Genomic DNA, 27,419 nt, shown 5'->3' with positions numbered 1-27,419 from the left:
CCTATGCAGCAACAGGTGTGCATTAATGTGTGTGTGTGTGTGTGTATTTTTAACGTCCCTGTCTGCACTAGCTATTTTATGTGTTTATGGTTCACATAGGTTTGCATTTATTGCAAAATATCCAGTTTCGTCATGAATTCCCCTAAAAAAAAAGGTTTATAGGCGATGGGAGTTTATTAAAGCCTTTCCTCTTCCTTCCCAACTTGTGCAATGACGCCCCTCAAATGCCTGCCTCCCCTCTCCAGCTGACTTCCGCCAGGTTTGCCTTTCTGGCGCCCTATCTTCACAGGCGCTTCCGGGTCCCCCTTGCCTAGCCTTGAGGTGAGGGCAGCGGCCCAATGTGACGGCTTCGGCGGCTCCGAAGAGCGCGCGTGCGCACGATGGGTGGGGTGGGGTGGGGAAGCGGAGTGTTTGTTTGAGCGCGCTCCCGCGCCTGCGCCCTGGCGGCCCACTCCCGCAGCCCTGGGCAGAAACAGGGAGGATGCCTGAACTTTTCGCCGCCTCGTTCCCGGCTCGTCGGAGCATGCGCAGAAGCGCTTCCCGAGCGCCCTGACAGCCGGGCCGGGCGAGCCGGGAGCAAGGCGGCCAGCAAAAGAGATAGGCGCCGGGCCGGCATGGAGGGCCAGGGGACCGGAGGGGAGGACCCGCCGGGGAAAGGTACCCCGAGGCGGGGTGGCACCGGAGGGGGACGTCCTTCGGAGGAGGAGAGTAAGAATAAACCCAAGCTGGTGAGTGCAGAAAGCGGGGGAGCCTCGCTTGCGGGTTCAGACGTTATATGAGAAGCGGGTCAAGTCTGCCCAGTTGCCCCTTTGCAAGATTTGGCTAGTCCTTCAGCGCTTCCCGGGTTGCATGGTCCCAGGGAAATCCTGGCTAAGCCAACCCGAGTTTCCAGAATTGCAAGGAGCAAGCAGGGCTTCCTGGTCGTGTGAACCCAGGAAAACCATGGCAGAAGCCACTAAGGCTTCCCTTGGTGCATAATTCAAGGGAAACCCTGGTGAGCCAACCTGAACTTTCTAGTTGCATGTAGCAACCAGGGCTTCCTGGTTGTGTGAACCCCAGAAAACCGTGTCAGAAGAAACTTAAGTCTTCCCTTGATGCATAATCCAAGGGAAAGCTTGGTGAGCCAACCTGTTGCATGAAGCGACCAAGACTTCCTGGTTGGGTGAAACCCAGGAAATTGTGGTGGAAGCCAGAGAGGCGTTGAAAGGATGCTTGAATCAGGACTGCTGTTACTTCCGATAAATTGGGGCTAAACAAAGCAGGTTTTGGTTCCTCGTAGAGGGTGGGATAACTGTGGCTTGCTAACCAGCCTTCTGCTTGTTGTAGGAACCAGCCTTACCTCGGTAGACCAAAAGTCTCTGGAGTTTGCTAATCTCTGTGTACTGGGCCTCTCTGGGTAGTTAAAGGTTCTCGGTTGGCTTGTGCCTGAATGATAGAATTATACTATTTTATTTATTTTATCTTATTTAGTTTGTCAAACATGTAAAAGATAACAGATATAAGTATAACCATAAATATGAACACAGTAAATGGGTATGAATACATGGAGACAGTAGGACGGGGACGTTACGAACGCTGGTACGCTTATACACGCCCCTTACAGACTTCTTAGGAATGGGGTGAGGTCAACAGTAGACAGGTTAAAATTATGGGGGTTTGGGGATGTGACTAAAACATGGTTTAGTTACAGTTGATTGGATATCACCAACTTGGTCTACTGTCCTTTGTTATTCATCCAACAGTCTTCCCAACCTGTGATTCTCCAGAAAAATTGAATTTAAACTTTGGTAATTCCTAGCTCTTTTTGGCTGATTCAGTTAGAGGGGTGAATTGGGGAGTGGGGTAGGCACGTTTCACTGTTGTCACTTGTGTGTTTTACAGAGAAGTCCGGCTTGTCCCATGGCTTGGTGTTTGTGTCTTCTGGAAGAGATTTCTTCACTCTAGTGTTCTCCAGATGTGTTCACTTGGTACTGCCTCTTAACCAGTTACAGTGAATGATGACACACACATTGTATGGGGATGAAATTATGTAATTGCATCACGAGGTCTTGTACATGGGTTGCATGTTGATGTGGTCACATGTGTCATTTACTTCCTTCTTCTCAGTAGATACAAGTGCCCTCAGCTGGTATTCTCCAGCCCTTGTGGCCTTCAGCACCCATCCTTCCTGGTCTACAAAAATAGAGAGATTGAAGTCCCAACACATCTGGTGGACATCAGGTTGGTGAAGGCTACTGTAGAAGTGACCTTCAACAACTGGTGAACAGAAGCAGCGTTGGTAGATGGAACTTTCCATAGCGTTGTTGATCAAGCTTTTATTTGTACTTTACACAAAAGCTGGTGATAACGAAGTTTATTAAAAGGTGTAGCTGCTGAGCTTGCTTCAAAAATTAAGGTTGTCCACAAGGGGAGAAAAAGAGTCTTGGATAAGATGTTTTAAACATACCCGTGCTTTGGGAAAGTCATTGCTACCTCTTCCACTAGTTTTTGACTTTTCAGAGAAAGTGTAATTCAGTTCGTTTTATTATTTCAGTAATATCTAAAGGGCAACATATTCTAGGTTGGGTACACCAACTCAAGCATATTGGTTGTCTGGAAAGATAGAAGATCTTCTGGTCACATGGCCAGATGAAGTAGGGCTGGACAGTTTCAGTCCAATTGTCAATCTACTGTTTTAAGCAAGAACATAAGAGTGTTTGAGTTTTAGAAATCTGGCATCTGGAAAGCTGTGCCCAGCCCATTCTCACTTTTGCACATGTCTGACTTAATAGTTGCACAGCAGATTTTTACTGGTGTGATCTCAGAATCACAAAAGTGATAGCTGGGTTTTTCACCCCCATTGCTATTAAGGGGCACATGTACTGTTTGGCTACACTACAGGAACCAAAGGACAGACAGATTATGACTTGGACATTTTTTTTTTAATGTTTATCTCTAAAGAAGTCTTGAGTAGAGTTGGCAATTTTTCAAGGTATGACCTCAGCAGGCAGCACTAAGATAAACAGAAGTTAGAGGCCAAACAATTTCGTTGTCTAGCATTTTCAGACTTAGTAAAACTTTCCTGGTCCATTTCTGTATTCCCCTTCCACCCCCCCTTATAGTAAAGATCCAAGAATGAACTTCTGTCTTGAAAAGGTTGGGCGTGTAAATCCTCTTTGAATATTTTCTGTGTTGCCAGTGATTGAGTGAAGTAATAGCAGGGCAATTAAGTCAGTTTTTAGAGGAAGGTTTGAGGTTTCATCATAAGTGAGATCCTTAGGGAAAAAGAGGTGAAAATGAAATTCCTAGTCAATAGCAAGCTGAACTTTTGAGTATTTGTATACGTTACCTTAAGCTACAAATGTAACAACAGCAATTCACAATGTATCAACTAAAGCTAAAACTTAATTTTCCCAACAAGCAACTTGTAATTAAAGCAACAAAGTAGATACTCCGTAGTTTAAATTACAGGCTATTAAATGCAATGAAAATTCTAATGACTAAGATGTCTGTGTGACATTGTGAACAGCAGGAAATTGTGGGTCCTGACTTCAGCTCTTGAACAGAACACAAGCTTTTTTTTAAAAAAAACTTAACTAAATGAATGGATAAGTTCATTGATAAATATATGATACCCATTTTATCTGCAGTTTTGTTACACCTGGGTTCAGGCCTATGGCTTTTTTTCACTACATTGAATATACATTGGGGAACAATTAAAAAAACACCCCAAAGGCTATACATCCTAGGATTATTATTATTTTGATAAAACATGCCACACCCTTAGCCAGATGTCCTCAATGACTAGACAAAAAAAAAATCTGGAAATGAAAAATGTTTTATTTATGTTTTAATTGAAGGAGATAAGTGATAATACAATTATGTTGTTAAATAGATTAATAATGATACAATGAAAGACTGACATATGAATTGAATAATTTAGAATATTTTGTTTTAAAATGAAGGATAAGAATAATAATGAATCTATGTACATTTGATAGACGATTGGTGATATTATGCATAACTCTTAAGTAGTGATGTATATTATAAAGATATCTTGTTGTTGATAAATAGTTTAATAAGGAAGTAATGAAAGAATGGTATATATATGAAGTGAGTATTTAGAATACTTTGTTTAAAAATGAAGGAATAACATTTTTGCTTGAATGTATGATGTACAAGGACAACAATGAACATAAGCATACTTGATGGATGATTGGCGGGATTATGCATAATTGAAAGTAGTGATGTATAAATATAAACAGTTGGTAAATTCTTTTACACTGTAAAAAATATTCAGAATGAGATAAGTGATTACATAAAGGTATATTGTTATTAAATTGACAATCAAGAATGCAAGGGAATTAGGTTCGTTGAAAAGAAAGAAATATTAACCGTAATTGAATATATGATGTACAATGAAAGTGAGGTACCTAGTTATATTAGACCGAAAATTTGTGGTTGTATACATAAATGAATGGATGAGATGCACAAACGCTTGTAACCAAACAACATGCTGTATGTAATGGATGAGAATTTTTTATGTTGTCTTTTATGTTTAAATATAAAAAAACTTTAAAAAAAAAGAAGTAAGCAGGAAGTGTTTGCCACTGTTGACTATTGTAGAAAGGAGCAGTAAATGATACTCTCTCATCTCTGAATACACTTTATGCTTCTGTCATTTACAGAATGAAGGGTGCTTTAATTATATACAAGTAGCCGATAATCCGGCAGGAATTATCGGCTACTCAGGCATTACCCGGGTATTTATTTATAGTGGGGAAATGTCCAGATCAAACTTAATTTCCAATGTTGGATTTTCCCCCTTACCAGAGGGAAACCCCTTGTGGAGTACTGTGAAGCCGTTACCATGGCAACACCACTGCGCTGCACATTAGAAGCCATTTTACGGCAGTACAGTAGAAGCCATTTAAAGTCACATCAGGCTGTATTTTAACAGAGCACACACCCTGGGGGGGCTTTAGAGGTGTCTTACCCCCACAGTATTTGTTTCCAGAGAGTAAGTCGTCTCTGTACCAAGTTTGGTTGAAATTGCTTGTGGCGTTCCAGAGCTATGCTGGAACACACACACACACACACACACACACACACACACACACACACACACCAAGAGAGCCATTTTTATAAATATAGATATTGGGCTGCAGAAAAAAAACGGTTTCATGGTGCTCTATAATTTTAATTCTGAATAGGAATGTGCAAGGTACTTGTTTCAGAATGCAAAATATTGTGCTGATCCTTTTTGTTTTGGGCTAAGTCCAGATAGTCCTCGACTTACTCCCATTCATTGAGTGACCTGTTCAAAGTTACGACAGCACTGAAAAAAGTTATGACCGTTTTTCATACTTGGCCATGGCCATACTTGGATCTCCACATGGCCATGTGATCAAACTTTGGATGCTTGGCTCATATTTATGACGGTTGCAGTGTCCTGGGGTCACGTCATCCCTTTTGCGACCTTTTGACGAGCAAAATCAACAGAGGAGCTGAATTCACTTAACAGCCACGTTACTAAATTACCAACTGCAATGATTCATTGCAACAACTGCGGCAAGGTAAAGGTAAAGGTTCCCCTCACTCATATGTGCTAGTCATTCCTGACTCTAGGGGGTGGTGCTCATCTCCATTTTAAAGCCAAAGAGCTATCCAAAGATTTCTCCATTGTTATGTGGCCAGCATGACTAAATGCCGAGGGCGCACGGAACGCTGTTACCTTCCCACCAAAGGTGGTTCCTATTTTTCTACTTGCATTTTACGTGCTTTCAAACTGCTAGGTTGACAGAAGCTGGCACAAGTAACGGGAGCTCACTCCGTTACACGGTGCTAGGGATTCGAACTTCCGAACTGCCAGCCTTTCTGATCGACAAGCTCAGCATCTTAGCCACTGAGCCACCATGTCCCTGAGGAATTACTCTTAGTGGTTCCTTAATTAGCCTATTGTTTACTATTATCTTGTTTTTCTGAGTTGGTAATTCTTTGGGAGATTGTTTGCTTCTTGACTGTTGGCCTAGTGCTAATCTTGGTGTTACTCTCCTGCTGATATGAGGGTTGGTTGTTGGTGTGGGGAGGCTTTTGATCTTTTTATTTCCTTTTTGGCTTTTTGATTGTCTCTTTTGAACGGCATGTGGTCGTTGTTTATCTCTATGTACCTGTTGTGCCTGTTGATGACTGGTTTTTCTGAGGCAGTAAGTTTTGAGGAATAAGCTCTGTTTTCTATCTACAGGTGCTATATGGTAACATAGGTAACACAGCAGTTTCAGGATCCAAGAGGGCTGTGAAAACCTGAGATCAAAATTCCTATTGGTTGAAAAGCAGAGCATGCCTAATGAAAAACCTTCTTTCTCACAGCTTTGCAAGGATCACGGGTGATATTTAGAGCCAGATATACTTCCTTAAATTAGCCTGTGCAGTGCCTCTTTTAGTAATGTATTTCAATTGTATTTTATTTGTTGTGTTTCTATGGCTATCAGCTTTGATTGCAGTTTGGGGGTGGAAGAGCTAATTGTAAACAAAACAGATATTACAGGATGCACGGAATGAATGAGTCAGTCTCAGGAAAAGGGGTGGTGTTGAGTGACAAGACTAAGGGGGAGGGATTTGTACACCAAGGTTAGGGGCCAGCAACCTGTGGTTCTGGAGCCACATGTGGCTCTTTTCATCCCTCTGGTGCGGCTCCTAGTTGCCAGCTGGCTGAGATCATGAGAGCTAAATAGCTTGAAATAGATCTATACTAGTCTCCCTTTATTTATTTATCAGCACAAATACAACACACACACACACACACACACACACACACAATAAGGGAAGACTCTATGATGGAGTCCTAGCGCGGCATCCTTTTTCTTCTGCATGTCGTAACCGAAAGCCCTATCAATTGTGGAACTGACCGGAAAACCCTCGCCTTGCCATGGAGTATCCTCCTGGTGCACCCTGCTTCCCCTCTCCCCCCAACCAGAAACTCCTCTCAAAATTGTGGTGGCGACTGACGACAGGGAGCAGCAGCACAGGGATGAAAGAGCCGCATGTGGCTCCAGAGCCGCAGTTGGCTCATCCTTGTGTTAGGCGATGAGCCTTGGTGGTTCATCTCCAACTTCCCTTCCCAGATGCCGTGGGAGAATATTATACCAGAAATAAGAAAAATCAGTAGTATATTCTTTTTTTTACTGCTTTCTTCATTATTTATTATCCTTTTAAACTTCCCAGTAATTTCATTCCTCCAGCCATGCATACATCAGTGGAAGAGGTAAAGTATAACATGGAAAAATAAACAATAATGCAGAATAGTTCTATAACTTAGATAAAATCCACAGGAATGAGAAATGCAGGACGTAACAACAATAGAACCATCAGCCGAATAAACAATGGCGCGTTCACAATCACTGCTGGATGTAGTTTGGTAATTTGCCATATTTTTGATCAGCATAAAGGTAATCCTCTACGTTCAGCCATTCATTGGGGCACTGCTAGGGAAACATAGGACCGTCGGCTAGATTGGGAAATTAGGGAGAAACTCCCCCTCCCATATCTTGGAAGAAAGCAGCAGCACAATGCTCACAAGACACTCCCAAGAAAGTTTCATGTATGCCGTCACCAGAAGTCAAACTCACCTTGAAAGCATCTTTGTTTTTGTTTTTTTAAGTTTTGGGAGTGAGCATTGAGAAATGGAGCAGCTAAGTCCTGTTGATTGACAAAGCATTGTTTGTTCCAAATCACGCCAGAAGCATCACAAAATAAGGCAATACTATAGGACATAACATTTAAAGTGTAAATTACGAGATTAAAATACGTACAAGTTAAAGAGAGGACTCTTTGATGCTCTCTGAGCTTACTTGTTTTCTAGCAGACATTTCATTACCCACATTAGATAACTTCACCAGCACTGTGGATGCGACTTAGTTTGGGTAATGAAATATCTGCAGGAAAATAAGCAAGGTCAGAGAACACCAAGAATCCCATAGTTGTTGTTCTCCTCCAAATGCAATGCTGTGCAAGAATATACTTGGCAAGGAGTCTCTGAGAGTCATCAAATCTTCACACTAATTAAGCGAACTAATTGACTCCTGCAAACTCCACTCCCCTTTCGCTCTTCTTTTATTCCCTATGGGAGGGGCCATTCATTGTCCACATGTGGCCTTATCCCAAGTCGACCCCTGTCCTTTAGCTGTTCCCTTCGTCTGGCAACTCTGCGCATGCGCACACTGGGAACAGGCTCCAGCTGTTCCTCTGCCTCTCTGATGTCTGACTCTGAAGGCAGCTGATAACTGGCATACGGCTCTGGCTCCATCTCTGCCTCCGACACAGAGCCTTCATCAGAGGCTTTCCCAGACTCCAGGACTGGCCCATGTTCCTCCCCAACCTCCTCACTGTCTGAATCTGCTGCCAGCTCCGCTGGATGCTGGCAGGTCACAACACAACACTGGTTTCCCAAGAGTTGGATGTTAGAGTTCTAATAACTGAATTCATTTCAGTTTATAAATGCAAGAAATATGCTTCAAGAGAAAGTTTGTCTTATTTATTTTTGGCCATGTAACTGAAGAAGTTGTCTTGGCAACTGCCTTGCACATAATTCAGTGGGGTGGTAATTCAATAAAGTAATTTTCTAAGTTTGGCAATCTTTTAACCTGTCAGTTTGCACAGATACAGCTCAGATACGAGTGGGCAGCTATTTCTTGCTTCCTTCTTCCTCCACTCGTTTCCACAAGGATAGCACAAATCTTAAGGCACAACCATCATCTTGGGAAGAGACACAAAATGATCACATAACTTTGGTTCTACCAATTATTTTGGAACAAAAAGCAGCTATTAGCACCTTCTTTAAAAAGAAAAAGATGACGAGCTTACTATTTCTCCAAAATAATTGGACACTTTTTGGAACGTACATCCCAATTTAATTTTGTAATGTCCAGAACTTACTACCTTCACAGAGATCTTCTGTGCTTACAGTTGAGTAATTTGTTGTTAAGCTAGTTGTAATGCTAGCTTTTTGGTCTCCAACTTTAATAATTATTTTCTGCAGCATTCTTCAGCCAGTATATGATGACAGTATAAATCAGTCTCCCTATAGGTCAGCATGCTTTGGTTTAAAAAGAAAAAAAATGGTACGTATTGCCATACATGAGTTCTTTAAAGCAAGCTTTTTTTGTTCTTTCTCCAGGAATTTTCTCAACAGTTCTAGAATAGAGGTCCCAAAGATGCTTTTTCAGGAGGCAACTGAATTTTCTTGTTTTTTTTCCTTTTGAAGACATTTCACTTCTCATCCAAGAAGCTTCTTCAACTCTGATAGGATGGTGGGAAATGGAAGAACTTATATTCCTTGCAGACAGCTGGACATTTGCATCCTTTTAGAGGGGCGTTGAAGCACTTGGAGGCTTATCTGTGACCTCAGGGTCACCTGAGTAGTGCTCCTTGTAACTGAGGACATAGATAAACTCCAAGTGTTTCAATGACCCTCTAAAAGGATGCAAATGACCAGCTGTCTGCAAGGAATATATCGTATTTTTTGGACTATAAGTCGCACCGGAGTATAAGACGTACCAAGATTTTGAAGAGGTAAATTTAATTTTTTTTTTTTTTGCACTCTGCAGGTTTTTGCAAAAAACAGGGCATGCATAGGCTTTGGGAGGCTTGCATAGTGCTCCTGGAGGCTGGGAAGGGGGAGGAAACAGCCAATTTTTTGCTCATTTTTGCTTTTCCCATCTCCCAGGGGCACTTTGCAGCTCCTAAACTGTGTGCACGTCCATTTTTGCGAGATACGCGAAGGTGGGGTTTCAGGAGGAAAATAAATTGCTGTATTCAGTGTATAAGGCGCACCCAGATTTTCACCCTTTCTTTTTGGGGAAAAAGGTGCGTCTTATACTCCGAAAAATACGGTAAATCCTTCCATTCCCCACCATCATGTCAGAGCTGAAGAAGCTTCTTGGATGAGAAGTGAAATGTCTTCAAAAGGAAAAAACAACCAAGGAAGTCCAGTTGCCTCTTGAAAAAGCACCTTTGGGACATCCATGACCTGGATGACTGAGAATCTCAACAGACTTCTAGGATAGACGTTTAATTCCTTTGGATACTTACTCAAGGGCTTAAAGCAAAGTGCGTGTAGGAGAAGGATCAGCGGAGTCTGGGTGCGGAGTCAAGACAGTAATCAGCCTGGAGTTGTTACTTTCCCACAAGCATTGAACTCTTCAATTCTGTTAACTCTTACCTAGTGCCTGTTTAATGCTAGCCATTAGTTGACTAGATTCTTGTGAATAGACTTGAGCAATAAATCAGCTTAACTGGAACTGGCAATATATTCAGTAAAATCAGTAGCTCCATTGAGTCATCCATTCAGCGTTAGATTTAAGTTCTGGTCCTCCCTTGCGCAGCTTCTTGGCTAGGCATGGTTTCTTGGTCCAACCAACCCCGCAAGATTATAACATTGGGGTGCCACAAGGAAAGGTAGAATGTGCATGTGCTTTCAGTCGAAATCAAGCAGATTGATCAAATCTGGAATTCTAAATCCTTTCCCAGCAGAGGAATTAAAGCAATGTGCTTGTAATGCATGCCTTGAATTCCACTGGGTTGACTTTGCTATGACAACTTCTCCAAGGAAAACATCTAAAGGATTATTAGTCATAGTTTTATTGCTTGGATGCTGCTTTATATGGCCTCCTTTAAATATTACTTAGCATGGTTTGGAATTTGTTTTTAATGTTTGCATTTGTCTCCAGATTTTTCAGTTTTCCGCTTGATATATATCCTGTGGCAAATAGGTATATAGGGTGAGTGTGAAAGTTTTTCAGTAAGCTGCTCACACTTAATTTTGTTGATTTAGAACAGCGGTCACCAACTGGTGGTCCGTGAGAAAATATTGGTGGTCCATAGAAAAATTATTTGCATTTTTTTATATTGCACCACATCAGATGTGCGCAAACTCTGGCCCCTGGGTCAGATACATGCATGGACTCTTGTGTGGCTGCAGAGAGTCTCTCCCTTCGTTGTCTTTTTGTGTGGGTCAGAGGGGGATAGAAATTCAGACGTGGGGTCTGCTTCAGCCTCCTGGTGTGGGGCTTTGGGCGAAGGCTGGAGGGAAGTGTCACTAGTGGCGAAGAGTTGGAGGTCCTTGTTCCAGTGGGACTGCATCATGGCCTGGAACTGGCTGACCATCTCAGCCCGCTGAGCCTCCAGGTGCCGGTGCCTGGCCTTGCACTCCCGCAGGTCTTCCCTCTGCTTGAAAAGCCTATGCTCCTAGTCCTCAGTGAGGTGCTTCTGCTGAGCTTCCTTCTTGGTCAGATCCAATTTGAACTGAGCCAGCTATTTTGCCAACTCTTTCTCATGGTGGCTGCTTAGCTCCAACAACTGTTTCCTATTGGGGCCCTAAGGAGCCCGGGCGGGCAGGCGAGGAGTGACTGGGAGGGGAGGGGCGAGTGGAGGCTGGCAAGATGCCCCTCGACATGAGTGGCATCAAGTTAATCCTATGATTACCTAGCCATGCCCACCCAGCCAGTCATTAGGCAGATCGTATTATTGGTCTGAGGGATATACAGTTATGAATTTAGTGGTCCCTGAGGTCTAAAAGATTGGGGACCCCTGATTTAAAACATACACATTTCCCTTATGCTCCTTTTTTTCTCAACACCTTAGTGGCGTTATTTCTGAACATATTTATAGAATTATAGAGTAATTGAAGGTTTCATGCTGGAAATGCATTGTAATGTCACTCACATTGGCAGTATGGCATCACAGATAAGGTTGAGAGAAGCCACCTTTACCTTCAGAGCTTTTATGGATATTGCACAATTAAGTGCTTTCTAATTCCAAAGAACGGTTGACTGAAGCAGGGCTGGGCAGTGTATTTACACATTCAGTGGTGCTTGTTATTGAGCTCTGGGCGTCTGACGGACGTTCATTTCATTTTCTTGTTTTGATGTGCAAACATTTTGGAACGAAAAATATTGATTTGGGAAACCAGCTTTGGTTGTGTTGTTCATAAACAGACGAGTAGACACACCTCTGTTTACACCTGTGTAGTTGAATCATCAACCTAGAACTAAGGAGAAATTTTCCTGACAGTTAGCACAATTAATCAGTGGAACAACTTTCCTCTAGAAGTTGTAAATGCTCCAACACTGGAAGTTTTTAAGAAGAGGTTGGGTAACCATTTGTCTGAAGTGCTACAGGGGGTTGGACTAGAAGACCTCCAAGGTCCCTTCCAAATCTTCTCTCTTCTCTTCTCTTCTCTTCTCTTCTCTTCTCTTCTCTTCTCTTCTCTTCTCTTCTCTTCTCTTCTCTTCTCTTCCCTTCCCTTCCCTTCCCTTCCCTTCCCTTCCCTTCCCTTCCCTTTCTGTTCTGTTATTTTTATGCTCTATGAATTAATCTCAAAAACAGCATGGATCATGATCTGTACCAAAATGTTATTTAGGGATTCATTTATTCAGATTTTATGCTGGATGCTCAGTTCAGTTTGCGTTTTAAAACAGAGCAAAAAAAAAAAAAAAAGGTGTGTGTGTGATATATACGGATACAGAAAATTAAGGTCACGTTAGTGATCTTGAAATGTCTAGCTAAACTTGTCTCTTAAAAGCAAGTGTTAGTGACTCAAGTATTAAGATGACTTGAGTTTGGCAAACTGCACAGAGAGTTTAAACCTAATAAACCTTCAAAATGGAAAGTGAATGTGTTGATCTGAGCAACGTATTGAAGAAACAAGTAGGACATTGAAGGATGTTTCGAATCCCCAAAAATGCTGTTTCACTGACTGTGATGCGAGGGTTGGAGATATTTTATTCTAAATTTTGGAATTTTTGACATGTGGAATCTCTGCTGTTCTGATACGATTGAGAAACTAAAGGAACAAGAGAAGTGAAACTGGACCCACCTAAAATAGGGGAAAGCTTTGACGAATTACGCAATAGTAAAGTCAGCCTGTTTTTCATGATTCCACAATGTCAACATAATTGCCCCACCTTTTATTTCCCTCTTTCTCTCATATGAATAATTTTGTGTTGAAAATAATCAATTGAGAGACTCTACCGTTCTAACTTTCTAAAGACAATATATGGAAATTGACCAATAATGAACATTCCGTCCGGTTAAAACAGTTCATAAGTCGTCAGTTTGTCTTGTACATAAATCATAATTGTGACTCAACATTGTGCAATAGCCGAGAGTTACTCTGTAACATCTTCTTTTTCCTCTCTGTGTCTTTCAGGGAGATTTGTTTATAAATAAAATTGTTTCATTTCACCAGGTTCCTACCTTGTTTGCATGCAGAAGCCAATAATTGTAACCAGCAATAAATTGTAGCCAACAGTAAATTTGTTGTAGCTGTTTGCTAAATGAAGTTGGATTGGTTTGATACTTATTTGGTGAACAGGGCATTACTTTTTTGCATTATTGTACAAACTTGTGTTTAATTTATTTTTATGGGGCTTTGTAATTGTTGTATATAATGTATTTTATTCTGTCTGTACACCGCCCCGAGTCCCCTTGGGGAGAGGGAGCAGTTGAGAAATCCAATAAATAACAATAACAAATAATACTTTAATATTTGGGGAAAACAGGGCATTATACAGGTTTCACTTTTAAAGAGGGTCATACCCTCATTTTTAAGATCTAGCATCAGTATAAATCATATCACTAGCCCTGGTCTTGTGGCCTTCAGAAACCAGGATAGATACCACTATCTCTCTGTGTACGTGTGTTTCCATATATACTGCGTGGAAAAGAAGACAGCTTATTTCTGCCCCAAATTAAAACCTCCTCTATTCAAGCCTCACACACCCAAATCAGTAGAAGAGATTGTTATGCGGGTGGCCATATCAGGATGTGTTAGTTTATCAGATTCAACAATAAAGATAGCATAGACAATTGCTACAAACGAATCCTTCTGTTTGGAATGGAATAGAATAGAATAGCAGAGTTGGAAGGGATCTGGGAGGTCTTATAGTCCAACCCCCTGCTTAGGCAGGATATCCTGCAGCACTTCAGACAAATGGTTTTCCAATCTCTTCTTTAAAACTTCCAGTATTGGAGCACTTACAACTTCTGGAGGCAAGTTGTTCCACTGATTAATTGTTGTAATTGTCAGGAATTTCTCCTTAGTTCTAAGTTGCTTCTCTCCTGTCTTCCCCTCAGGTGCCTTGGAGAATAGCTTGACTCCCTCTTCTTTGTGGCAACCCCTGAGATATTGGAAGACTGCTATCATGTCTCCCCTAGTCCTTCTTTTCATTAAACTAGACATACCCAGTTCCTGCACCGTTCTTCATATGCTTTAGTCTCCATTCCCCTAATCATCTTTGTTGCTCTTCTCTGCAGTCTTTCTAGAGTCTCCACATCTTTTTTTCATTGTGGCGACCAAAATTGGATGCAGTATTTGAAGTGTGGCCTTACATTATAAAGTGGTATTAACCCTTCACGTGATCTTGATTCTATCCCCCTGTTTATTCAGCCTAGAACTGTGTTGGCTTTATTGGCAGCTGCTGCACATTTTGGCTCATATTTAAATGGTTGTCCACTAGGACTCTAAGATCCCTCTCACAGTTACTCCTATTTAGCAAGGTACCACCTATCTGTACCTGTGCATTTTGTTTTTCTTGCCTAAATGTAAACCATACTTTTTTCACCATTGAATTTCATTTTGTTAGATAGTACCCGATGTTCAAGTCTGTCAAGAGGAATTCAGCTGAACTTTCGAATAAACATTTCAGCAATACAGTATCATTCTTTGGCTTGATATTAGTAAGAATGCATGTGACATACTGTAGATCTATATTTCCAGTGAAAATTTCTCAATATATTTTTGAAAATTTATGTATTACAAAATGACAATAGAATAGAAAATAGAATAGTGCAATAGAACACATAAAACTATGGCCTTGTTGTACTTAAGTAGGTATTAAAACAAATTAGAAAGACCCGTTATATATCATTGTGCTCTATAACACTAACAATTGATTTGCTTCAATGATACTCTGAAAACATAATGAATTGAGCCACAGCATAAAATACAATATTTGAGAGCCAGGTTCACCCAACATAATAATCCATGGTTTGTTAACGATTTAACAAACTAATTAGCTTGGCTATTGCAGTATACTAACTGTAAAACATGATTTATAACTCTAAATTGATTCAGACAATGGTTTGCCCACTGTTAAAAAGACAGCATTATGCCTTACCTTAGTACCCAATCTTGAAGTAGTATAATAAAATGTTTCATTCTGAAGTTTAAAAAGCACAGAAGAAATAATTCACCACCTACTGCCCTGTCTGTGAGAGACCGACTACTGCTGACCTCAATGAAAGCATTAAGTGATCCAAATTTATTATTCCATATTTCATTGGAGATTGGCTTTATTGTGGCTGATGCTTAACTTGAGAGGCTATTGGAAAAGCAACACAAATGTGAGATGATTCTGGATAGAAATAACTTCAAGGATCCAGAGAGATGGAGGGTAATTCTGCTTGCTTATTAGGCTAAAAGAATACAAAAGTAATCATTTGGCAGGTTTTGGAATTTGATGTGTAAGCCTGCTATTTAGTTTGCTGCGTACTCAAAATTGTTTAAAATAAAATAGACCGAAGCTACTTCTTGAAATGTTTCAGCAAAACAGCAATGAAAGTGGAAAAGGTTTGAATAAATTGAACCAATATAAAGTTTAGCTTCAGTTGCCTCGGTATAAAATTGCTTTTTCTGAAGATCGTTTCCTAAGAATGAATATAGCTTTCCTATCCCTTGCCATGGGATAAGATTTGAGGCATTCAAGAGCCAGATCTATAGATGGGTCTTGACTTTTGGGGAGGTTCGTTTACTGACCTGTTCAAGTTACGACTGCACTGCAAAAGGGACGTATGACCGTTTTTCACACTTACGACCATTGCAGCATCCCTGTGGTCACGTGATCAAAATTCAGGTGCTTGGCCACAGACTCATATTTATGACGGTTCCAATGTCCCAGGGTCATAGGATCCCATTTTGTTACCTTCTGACAACGGGGAAGCCAGATTGTCTTCACAACTGTGTTACTAACGTAACTGCAGTGATTCACTTAACAACTGCAGCAGGTTGTAAAATGGGGCAAAGCTCACTTCACAAATGTCTCACTTAGCAACATGAATTTGGGGCTCAGTTGTTTTTGTAAGGCGAGGGTTACCCGTATTTGAGTTTTGGTTGGGTTAATTAGCGTCTTAATCTATTTTGCAGTTACACAGATGAGTTATAGATATAGAAATGAATGGAGTTGAATCTACTCTTGACAGACGGCTGGTCTGCTCTTGCATTTATATAATTATTTATCCTCCTATTCCCTCGGATGCTGGCCCAAACACACAAGCAATTCCAGCTAGGTTTGAAAAGATAGCATCAGTGGTGGGATTCATTTTTTTTTTACTACCAGTTCTGTGGGCGTGGCTTCCTGGGCGTGGCTTTCTGGACATGGCCGGGGAAGGATCAGAGGCGGTATTCAGCAGGTTCTGACCAGTTCTGGACAACCGGTAGCGGAAATTTTGAGAGTTCAGAGAACTGGTAAAAAATCACCTCTGCCTGGCCCCGTCCCCATCTATTCTCTGCCTCCGAGTCCCAGCTGATCGGGAAGAAATGGGGATTTTGCAGTAACCTTCCCCTGGAGTGGGGAGCAAATTGAGATTTTCCAGTAGCTTTCCCCTGCCACGCCCACCAAGCCACGCCTACAGAACCAATGGTAAATAATTTTGAATCCCACCACTGGGAAAGATACTGTAAAATTTCCATTCCTTCCCCACTCCAGGGGAAGGATACTACAAAATCCCCATTTCCTTCCTATCAGCTGGGACTCAGGAGGAGAGGATAGATGGGGGGGAGGGGCAGTCAGAGGTGGTATTTACCAGTTCTCTGAACGACTCATAATTTCCGCTACCGGTTCTCCAGAACTGGTCAGAACCTGCTGAATGCCACTTCTGGGTAGCATAGAAATAATAAGAAAAGCCCAATAACCTCAAGTACTTAAGTAATTTTAGGTGGCTTCCGAAGCAGAGCTTAAAACACCCGCATGAATGGAATAAGAAAATGACAATGATAAATACCAAGCTAAAGGGGGAAAACTTGCTTAAAGGCCAAAGCACATTATTGGGGATTAGATAATCTCAGGTTGTCCTTGAAAGAGCCGGCTTTTGAAAGCGTAAGTAATCCACAAGTGATTACTACATGTAGTAATCTAATAGCATCACATGCTAGATTGCTAAAGAATAGAAACATGTACCCCAGATGCTTAACAGAGGTTGCACGTGGTATCTTTCCCCAACAAGCATAAGTTTCTGTGCTGCTTCTCTTCCTCAAATTTGTGATAGAAAGAGAAAGAAAGAAGAAAGAAAAAGAAAATTCTTAGCTTTTCATTCAACACAATCCTAGACCCTTAGTTTTAGATCCACCCATTATTCTTGGTCAATTAAGCCAAACATGACCGCTAGTAGCAACGTACGGGAATAGCTAATAATCACCAGGGTGTTTTAACTTGTTTAAGGCTGTCGTAGCTGAAATGCACCAAGCCATTTTTATTGGTTTGTTTATTTTATTCCCTCTTTGTAGAAAATTATTGTCGGTACTACACAATATGAGGCATTCCTCATGTGAACGACAATATTACTGGGATATCAAATGAGCAAAAATTGCAATTGATCCCGGAGAGAATATCTATATATATAGCTAAAAATACCACAGTTAAAAGCTTTTCTACTTTATTAGGAACCCTCCAAATTATGTTTATTCTTCAAGCAAAGCAAAGATTGTTACAAAATCATTACAGCATTACTAAGAGACAAAAGTGGCCATTTGTACTGCATTGTGCGCAAGGCAAAAACATTTAAACTGATTAAATCAGGAAAGGAAAAAAAAATCCAGCTGCTTTCAGGAATGTTTCCCTCTAAGGCTTTCAGTAACATGGCAAAAAGCCTGCAGATTATGGCAGACCTTGTACAGTGTGTGTGTGTGTGTGTGTGTGTGTGTGTGTGTGAGAGAGAGAGAGAGAGAGAGAGAGAGAGAGTCATTGTTGTCTCCTGATGATTTCCTGGACTTAGTTCCTGTAGTTTTCTTGGCAAGTTTTCGGAAGTGTTAGCCATTGCTTCCTCTTTAGGACCAGGAGAGAGAGATTGATTGGCCCAACATCACCCAGATGGCTCCATGCCTAAGGCAGGACTAGAACTCACAGTCTCCAAGTTTCTAGCCTGGCACCTTAACCAGTATGCCAACTTGACACTCTTAAGAGTTCTTCCTTACGCAGAGATATTCATTTGTGTCTCCTTTGATGACATTTTTTTTAAAAAAATTAATAGAAACAATAGACCTTGGAAGCCATTATAAATTATACTGAGGACAGATTGTCCTGAAGAAACTCTGTCTACAGTCTGTGGTCTCTTAAGCATTGACATGGACTCGAATGGTGCATAATCAATAAAATATGCTATGAAACGGAACGGAACAGAACAGAACATAGAAACAGAATAGAATAGACTGGAATTGAATGGAATAGAATGGGACTAGACGAGACTAGACTAGACTAGAATAGAACAGAACACATATAGGATAGGATAAGATAGAGTGGAATGTAGAGCAAAATAGAGTAGAGTGGAGTACAATAGAATAGGTAGAACAGAACAGAACAAATATAGGCTAGGCTAGGCTAGAATAGAATAGAATAGAATATTAGTAGAGTAGAGTAGAATAGAAGAACAGAACAGAAAAGAACAAATATAGGATAGAATAAAATAGAATAGAATGTAGAGTAGAATAGAGTAGAATAGAATAGAATAGAATAGAATAGAAGAATAGAATAGAATAGAATAGAATGTAGAGTAGAATAGAGTAGAGTAGAATAGAGTAGAATAGAGTAGAGTAGAATAGAAGAATAGAATAGAATAGAATAGAATAGAATAGAATAGAATAGAACAGACTTGACTTGACTTGAATTGAATTCTTTATTGGCCAAGTGTGATTGGATAAGGAATACGTCTTTGGTGCAATTTGAATAAATTACTTGATTTTAATTACTTCTGAAGTGAAGTCCTTTCTAACCCTCTTTTCTTTTGCATGAGAAAAGCTTAGGGCTTATGGTTCATGTGCTTGTTCCCTCGGGTTACACTTTGCTTGGAATTGGGGTAAAACCAATTTATGTTATGTTATGTCCTTTTTTCCCTTAAAAACCGCAATTGGATGTTTGTTTGCCCAGTCAATTACAAACTAAGCAAATTATATTCTTTGTGGGAGGACGGTCTAGTTTTGTTGTCCCAGATTGAGGTCCCTGTGGCTTTTCTTCCTTCTTTTCGCCTTTGTGGGTTTTTTTCTAGTGTACTGCTCTACGTTTCCAGATGTTGTGGCTTCCGGTTCCCTTTGCAATTGCAAACACATTGAGGTGTTCTTGGTTGTGTCCTCAGTTGTGTGGAGACTCCTAGTGGAATTAATTGGAATGGATCCCATTTGGTAGAACTCATGACTCATTGAATAAGATTATACACTTTCTTGTGTGGGGGCTGGACTTACTAATTAGCAATGCATCAGCATTGTTTCAGGAGATTTGTTTATATTATATGCTCATTACCTGATTTATCAGTGCTGTGCAAGTTGAAATTTAACCAACACACTTTTCAAGTGGCAAATTAAGGTCAGTCTATATGTTCAGATATGTTATCTTTTTGTCCTTTCTATCATTAAATATTGGCTCTGTGTGTGTGTGTGTGTGTGTGTGTGTGTGTGTTGTGTGGATTGGACCTCTTACAGTAGAGGGAATTTTCAAATTGAGCAACAGAGAAATAACGTTGCATTTCCATGTCAGCTTGTTCATTTCTCTAAGCAATGCACTTTTAGAAATAAATGCAAACATTAGGGTAGAAATTGCTTGCTTATGCCCTATCCAGCATGAATTCAATTTTCTAAATAGATAGAAAAAGTGATCTGTGCTATTTTTGTCCCCCCCCCCCCACACCCCCTGCAGTTCAGTGGCCTGTTGAAAAAAAAAAGTGGATTTTAGACCAAATTTGTTCATTTCGGTTAGGGCAATTAAAGCGAGATTGAGTTTAGACTTCCAAGTCATCCTTCAAGAATGCTAGTTGGAATAATTGACCAGTTACACCTTGAATGATGTCTGCTTTGAGATGGCAACATTGATGGAACACTAAGGATTTCCTGTGCTGTTACAGGAATGGTTAAATCAATCATAGTTAAAGCTTGAAAACAAGCAGGGTTGTAATAGCTTTTCTCTTGTTGGCGATGAGCTTTGAGGTCAAGAATCTTATGCATTATTGATGAATAAAATACATTGGAATAAATAAGTGTGGCAGAATTTAATACAACGCGTGGCATATTGCTGAAAAAAAAAGAGAGATAATAATAGGAATACGTCCAGAATTCAACAATAGCTTCAAACTCACTTTCCAAATAGCTTTGCTTGAGTTATTATATGAAACAGAAATATAGTGCTGCATGTCCTTTCTAAAAATAGTTTGGAATACATAACATAAAAGAGAAATGTTCTAGTCACAGCTGTACGGGTCAAACAAAACAAATGAGATTAGGTGGCACATTGGATGAGAGTAAGTACCTAACAGGTTTTGTTGCTGTTCCCCCCCAAAAATATTTTTGTTTACCAGAATAAGAGATTGTTACTTAAGCAGCAATGACCCCCGAGTTTCTATAATAAATCATGAGAAAAAATTGTTTTTTAAGCTAACACTAGTTCTGTGCAAGGATGGGCTGCTACAGGTTTGCTCGGGTTCGGGAGAACCTGTAGCTAATGTTATGGCCAGTTTGGAGAACCTCCAAATCCCACCCTTGTCTGACCCTGCCCACCCCACCCAAACCCTCCCTCCCACCTGGTCCCTCCCCTCCCAGGAGTCTCCATGCGGCCCGTTTTGGATGTAAGCTTCTGTGACAGCAAGAGGGTTGATACCCTTTGAGGCTGGTATTTAGTGAGAAAATAAGACAAAAGTTTCAGTGCAAATGAAAAGAGGGATCTCTACATTTAATTCACGCTAGGTAACACACATTTTCTTGTCTTCTTGATTTGAATAGAATCTACAGATAAAAACTTTGGCAGATGATGTGGTAAGATTCTCATATGTGGGTTTGTCTTCTAGTGCATGTCACTTCCAGTATATTGCATAACCTTAATTATAAATAGAGTTGTATGATGTGCTCCTATTAATAACCACTAACATCCTTAACTGGCTCTTACACTAGGGTCACAAGCTGTCACCTCCAACCAGTGAGAATTTGTATTCCAGGGAAATCTTGAAATTAAATTGATCACCATGGCAGATCAAAATTAAGATCTGAGTCCCGGCCCAGCCTTCCATGTGTTGATATAATTTTAACTAGTCTTCTAAAATGAGAATGTCAGAGATTTCATAGCGTGACTGTTATTATGAGATAAACCCAGAAGCAAAACACAGCACACAATACACAGACCCTTAATAGTGGTTTATATACAAATATATACAGACATATACATGGAGATAAAAATCCCTTACCACTCAGCTACGGTCACAGGGAGAGAAATGACATACACGATGAGAGAGAAAGAGAAATGCCATCTAATGGCCACTTATATATAGACACCTCATTGCATCAGCCTTACGTTGTATCAGCTTACAGTTACCTGACATCAGCTGGCAGCTATTAAATCCATAGTACCTGACAGGGAAGTAGATAGAGTCCTTTGATATTATGTTGTATTCTGATTCCACAAATCTGTGCTGCCTGCATGGCAATTATGGCACCCTTAGCTATGACCAGGGTGGATTAAAATCGATGATTTTTTTTTAAACACACATGCCAGATTTTTAAAATTTAAATCGGATTTTTTTAAAAAAATAAATTGGATTTTCCTTTTCATTTTTAGCAAATTTATTTTAATAAAATGCTTTTGGAATAAAAATAGTTTTCTATTTAAGATACATTAATAAATTACTTTATTCAGCATGAAATGGAGATTAGTTATGTAGCATGAGGCTGTATATTCTGCAATATTGGGACGGTCGGGGAGCCCCTGTGGGACAGAGATGAAAATGGCTCTTTAAAAGTTGTGATTTAAATCGAGTTGATTAAATCGTGATTTAAATCAACTTGATATAAATCAAATACACCCTGGCTACGGCTGACCTCTTTTATTAAAAAAAACCACACACCTCTATCTCCGATTCAACACATACTATAAATCCATACCTTCTTGGAAGGAATTTACCCACTGCCGCACTTTTGCACTCTTACGTGAGCATTGGATGTATTGCAATCCATAGCTTGTTCCAGTAAAATCCTACTGAACTTCACCAGGTTGCACCCAACTCATTCATTCATGAAGGTTTCCCATCATCCACCTTTTGCTAACCCTCGTTTTGCTGAATGTATTCCAGCTAAGCAAACGCAAAAAAATAGAATCTTTTCTACTAATACATAACCAGGCATGCATGTAGTGCTAAGAGAAACAATAGATTAAGGCTTTGCCTGCAACGTTGCGCTTCTTAATGTTATCTTCAACTAATGTGATGGAGCATGTAACTTTATCTCATGTAAGGCATCTTTACAGCTGATTTGTTTCTGCTTTGAGACTGTACTTATATCATGGAGGGCCTTAAAAAATGCCTTGCTTCCGGCCAGAATAGAAAAGAATTTCTATTCCGCTGATTAAACATTCTCCAGTTAGCCAGTTTATGGAAATGATGCCCCTTTTAGACGGTGAGGTATGTCTCTGCAGCTGAAGCCAGGGTGCTGTGATTATGTAAGAACAAAACTGTTAGATATGTAAAAATATTCTCAAAATCTAAGTGTTCTTTCTTTAAATACCTTGTTTTAATTTTATACATGGAGTGGGCTTTAATACTGGCCTGAAAGACTTCCGAGAACAATGTGCTTCTAGAATCTCAGTCAAATTGTGCCTTATTCATTGATTAATAGCAGAAGAAATAGATGCAGAATAAGGATTGGCTCAGTTTAAACTTAGTTTTTTCTTGCTTCAAGAGTTACCTGGTTCCAGATCTGGAGAGTCTCTTATTTTAATAAACCACGTATCCTGATTCTGTCCAGTCGCCACGATTAGGTAAAACAAAGAACATGAAGTACAGTCTCAGAAATAAGCGGTTATGGCTTAATTTTGGGCATGACCGTTCCTGTGTTGTTAGCATGTGAAGCAGTGTGTCGATGCATTTTCTCCTAGACATCTACGTTTTAAGAATATTTATTTTCTTTTTGCAGCGGGACAGATTAACTAGTTTTAGGAAATCTGGAGTCAAAAAGGAGAGGCTACTTATCCAGCATCCCATCGATTCACCGGCCTCTATAAACGAATTGCCGGTGGCTCAGCCACTGTTTGATGAACGTTCAATGAATTTATCGGAAAAAGAAGTTATGGACCTGTTTGAGAAGATGATGGTAAGTTTTAATATTCTCAATGGACGTGTGCCTATATTACGAGCATTGTTTGAGAGTTTTGTGCCATTGGTCTATCAACCTTAAACACTCAAAGAACTACAAAGGTCCTAACCAGAAGCCCCCTGTTCAATTTTGGAGCCAACAGGAAGACACCATAGAGTCTCCTCCTTTTTCCTCAACCTAACCAAAAGCCCTATCAATTGTGGAGCTGACCGGCAACCAGGAGCCGAGCAGAGGGATGAAAGAGTCACGTGTGGTCTATCAAATTTCTGAACGAAACAGTTCCTTTCTCTAAGAAAAGTGACATCACTAATTAAAAGATGACGGTTTGAGAATGGAGGATTCTATCAGGGCTTTGACGTTGGCTTCCTTGAGTAGAGGGCTAGAAAGCCCATTTTACCTCAAATAAAAATGCTAATAGACAGCCCTTGTGACGTTTTCATCTTTCTCAGTGACCACGTAATTGTGTGCAACAGCTCGATCATGTCTTATCCCATCAAGACAATTTTTCAATGGTTTCTAATTAGCCACTAATAGTTTGCAACTCAAAATGCTCAGTCATGGTTAGAGTGTTGATGGGTATGGAACGAATTCAGTGAGTGAAAGTAGTTTTGAAAATGAAAGCCATTTGATAAACAAACCTTATTTCCATTATTTCCTAATGGAAGTTATTAAGGATTTTGTCAGGAAGTTTACAAAGATTTAAAAGCACCCCTTCATAGTATTCATCACCAAGCCTGTTGCAGTGCAAGAAAGCAACCAATACATTTATTATGGGATGTATGTTATCAGGCTGTGGTCCATTTTAGCAGAGGTATAAAGGATTAATATGAAGTCCTTTTCTTCAGTTCATTTTTTTGGGAGGAACAAAACATGTTGAAGCTTATCACCATAACAACGATTTCATTGTGAACCACAATTTTATAAGCGGGCATTTGTTGATTACGACTGCTGCTGTTCAAACCCTATGTTTTATTTCCTGGTGGCATATTTATTTCTTTATATATCAAACGTCTTAACTAGCCACTTACTTCATGGAGGGGCTCTGGGCCATGTGCAGTTTAATCAATATAATAAAACATTAAAATCGAATAATTTAAGATTAAAACATTTTTTTTTAAATGTAAAGCAACCTTGTAAAATTGCAAAATATCCCATCCACTGTGAAGTCTTGCTTTAAAGGGGGAGGGTGAATGAAGATTATTCAGGAATGTCCACCTCATCAGAAATATAGCATATCCTGGAGATTTTACCTAATTTGCACAATAATCTTGTAAACTGACATTCTGCTACTTGTATGAATGTATGATTTTGGCCTGATTGATAACCTTTGTGCAAAAGCCGTCAATTGCTTAATGATGTTATGGCTCAAATGATATAAGGGGGTTGCAAAAGATACAACTTGCATCAGGCAGCAATAGCAATAGCAGTTAGACTTATACACCACTTTACAGTGCTTCACAGCCCTCTCAAAGCGGTTTTACCCACCTCGGAAGGATGGAAGATTGATTCAACCTTGAGCCTATCAGGATTGAACTGCTGGAAGTCGACAGAGTTAGCCTGCAATACTGCATTCTAACGGAAGGAAGGAAGGAGGAAGGAAAGAAGGAAGGAAAGAAGGAAGGAAGAAAGGAAGGAAGGAAGGAAGGAAAGAAGGAAGGAAGACTAATAACACTTGAACTTATATACCACTTTACAGTGCTTTACAGCCCTCTCTAAGGGGTTTACAGAGTCAGACTGTTGCCCCCAATAGCCTATTGCTGGGTCTTCATTTTACCCACCTCAGAAAGTTGGAAGGCTGAGTCAGTCTTAGTCACACTGGGAAAAGTCCACCCTGTTGAGGATGGCAATGTACAGGTTTTGGTCCATAATGTTCAAGCCTTTAAAAACAGTATTTTAAGGATCAGGTGTTATTTTGCTGTTTTTGTTTTGTGTAGGTTGCTGTAGCTTCAAAGCCAGATTTTATATTCTTTCTTTCTTTCTTTCTTTCTTTCTTTCTTTCTTTCTTTCTTTCTTTCTTTCTTTCTTTCTTTCTTTCTTTCTTTCTTCCCTCCCTCCCTCCCTTCTTTCTTCTTTCTTTCTTTCTTTCTTTCTTTCTTTCTTTCTTTCTTTCTTTCTTTCTTTCTTCCTTCCTTCCTTCCTTCCTTCCCTCCCTCCCTCCCTCCCTCCCTCCCTCCCTCCCTTCTTTCTTTCTTTCTTTCTTTCTTTCTTTCTTTCTTTTAAAAAAGGACTCTTTTGTGAAAGTTTTGTGAGATATTTTCATGATAATCACTGGACCCCTTCAGTTGTTATCCCTGGATTAAGCTCTGCTTGCTATCTTGCAGGCAGTAACATATTGGAGGTTTATTTGTTCTCTTGTTTGGAGTGAAGAGCCTCGGCTGACAGTGGTTGTTGGCCAAGCTTGTCTGCCTTGGCAACTGTCTCTGTGTTTTTGTGGTTAGTCCTTGGCTGGAGACTACCAGCAAAATACCAGGGATGATTGCCTACAACACTCAGAAAACACGACATTGGCAAACCGCTGCAATACTGATGCCAAGAAAAATCATACGGATGAGTGGTCATATGCCACAAGGAGTCAAGCATCAACTTTCTTTTCCATTTTAATGGGCCGTAATGTAGTGGAAATGCGGGGCCCTGCATTATTTAAGCAAGCAGTTAGGCTTTTTGAGCTGCTTGCTTTTCATGAGAGCGAATACTTTTAAAGTAAATTTCTTGGGACTTCCGTATCCCACGTCGTGTGCGGCTTTACATGTGACGGAGCTGAAGAATCCAAGTAGTGAAGCCATTGCAAGCACTCTCCTCTCAAAGCATGCTTGAAAAGACAAACAAGAATCTATTTTAGTTAACAGATGTTGCAATGTGACATTTTGGATGGACTCCCTGTTTTTTGGAACCATCCAGCCCGTGATTTCGCGCCACATAAATTTAGATTTTTTTGACGAATTCTGTTCTTTTGAAAACTCTGAAATAGTTTTTAATAAACTAGAATTCACGAGCTTTTTTCTCTTGCCAAATGTCACACACTCCCTGTTTTGACCCAGCCTTAGCAGAAACAAGAAACAGATTCCTTGTCACAAAACCCCCCTCTTTATTTGAATTAATTGCATTTACCCTCCATTAACTGCAATACAGACCTTATCAGGTCCTTGCGATAATGTCATGGCCGTGAGCTCCCAGACGAAAGGCTGCAAATTAAGTTCTGGCAAGCAGTCCCTGTGGCACGAAACAAGATGAGTCAAATCTTCAGAAATCCAAACTGTTGTCTTCTACGACCACCACTCGCCTTTCCTTCTATTTATTCCTCAGCCAGGGGGCCATTCAGCGTCCACGTGTGTGTTGCGTCCCGAGTTGACTCCTTGTCCTCTGTCGTTCTCCTCTCCTAACAGCTCTGTGCATATGCACATCTGGAACAGGCCCCAGCTGTTCTTCCTCCCCACTTATCTCAGCTTCCGAAGGCAGCTGTCTCTGCAGATGTAACAGCTAATTTATTAGCTAAAGAGCCATGGTGGCACAGTGATTAGAATGAAGTATTGCAGGCAAATTCTGCCAACTGCTGACAGTCACGAGTTCGATTCAGGTCAGCTTAAGGTTGACTCAACCTTCCATCCTTCCAAGGGCCACATTGCTGATTCTGTAAACTGCTTAGAAAGGGCAGTAATATAGTGTGTGTTTGTGTGTGTGTGTGTGTGTGTGTGAATCTTACATGGGAAAAGACCCAAATACAACAAGACCATATATATATATATATATATATATATACAAGAAAATACTTGGCAAGGAGTCTCTGAGACTTCTTCACACTAATTAAGCGAATGAATTGTCTTCTGCGAACTCCAAACCCCCTTTTCCCTCTTCTTTATTCCCTATGGGATGGTCCATTCATCATCCACCTGTGGCCTTATTCCCGAGTTGGCCCTCGTACTTTAACTGTTCCCTTCTCCTGGCAGCTCTGCGTATGCGCACATCGGGAACAGGCTCCAGCTGTTCTTCTGCCCCAATGATCTCCGACTCCGAAGGCAGCTGATAACTGTTAGACGGCCCTGGTCCCATC

The 27,419-nt window shown here is 40.4% G+C and overlaps 1 protein-coding gene across 1 annotated transcript in view; it reads left to right on the top strand.

Annotated features, from left to right (window-relative positions):
- Positions 1–460: 460 nt before the first annotated feature.
- DIAPH2 (diaphanous related formin 2) overlaps positions 461–27,419 on the top strand; it is a 276,134-nt gene continuing 249,175 nt past the window's right edge. Inside the window, exons 1-3 of the mRNA XM_081963960.1 lie at positions 461–728; positions 21,014–21,046; positions 23,192–23,368. Coding sequence (XP_081820086.1) covers positions 615–728; positions 21,014–21,046; positions 23,192–23,368 — 324 coding nt within the window. The 5' untranslated portion in view covers positions 461–614. The remainder of the gene's footprint in view (positions 729–21,013; positions 21,047–23,191; positions 23,369–27,419) is intronic.

The sequence above is a fragment of the Natrix helvetica genome (assembly GCF_964273705.1).
Source record: "Natrix helvetica genome assembly, chromosome: 11".
Taxonomy (NCBI): domain Eukaryota; kingdom Metazoa; phylum Chordata; class Lepidosauria; order Squamata; family Natricidae; genus Natrix; species Natrix helvetica.
Note: the sequence above shows the minus strand (reverse complement) of the source record. Positions and strands in the feature narration are given on the sequence as shown.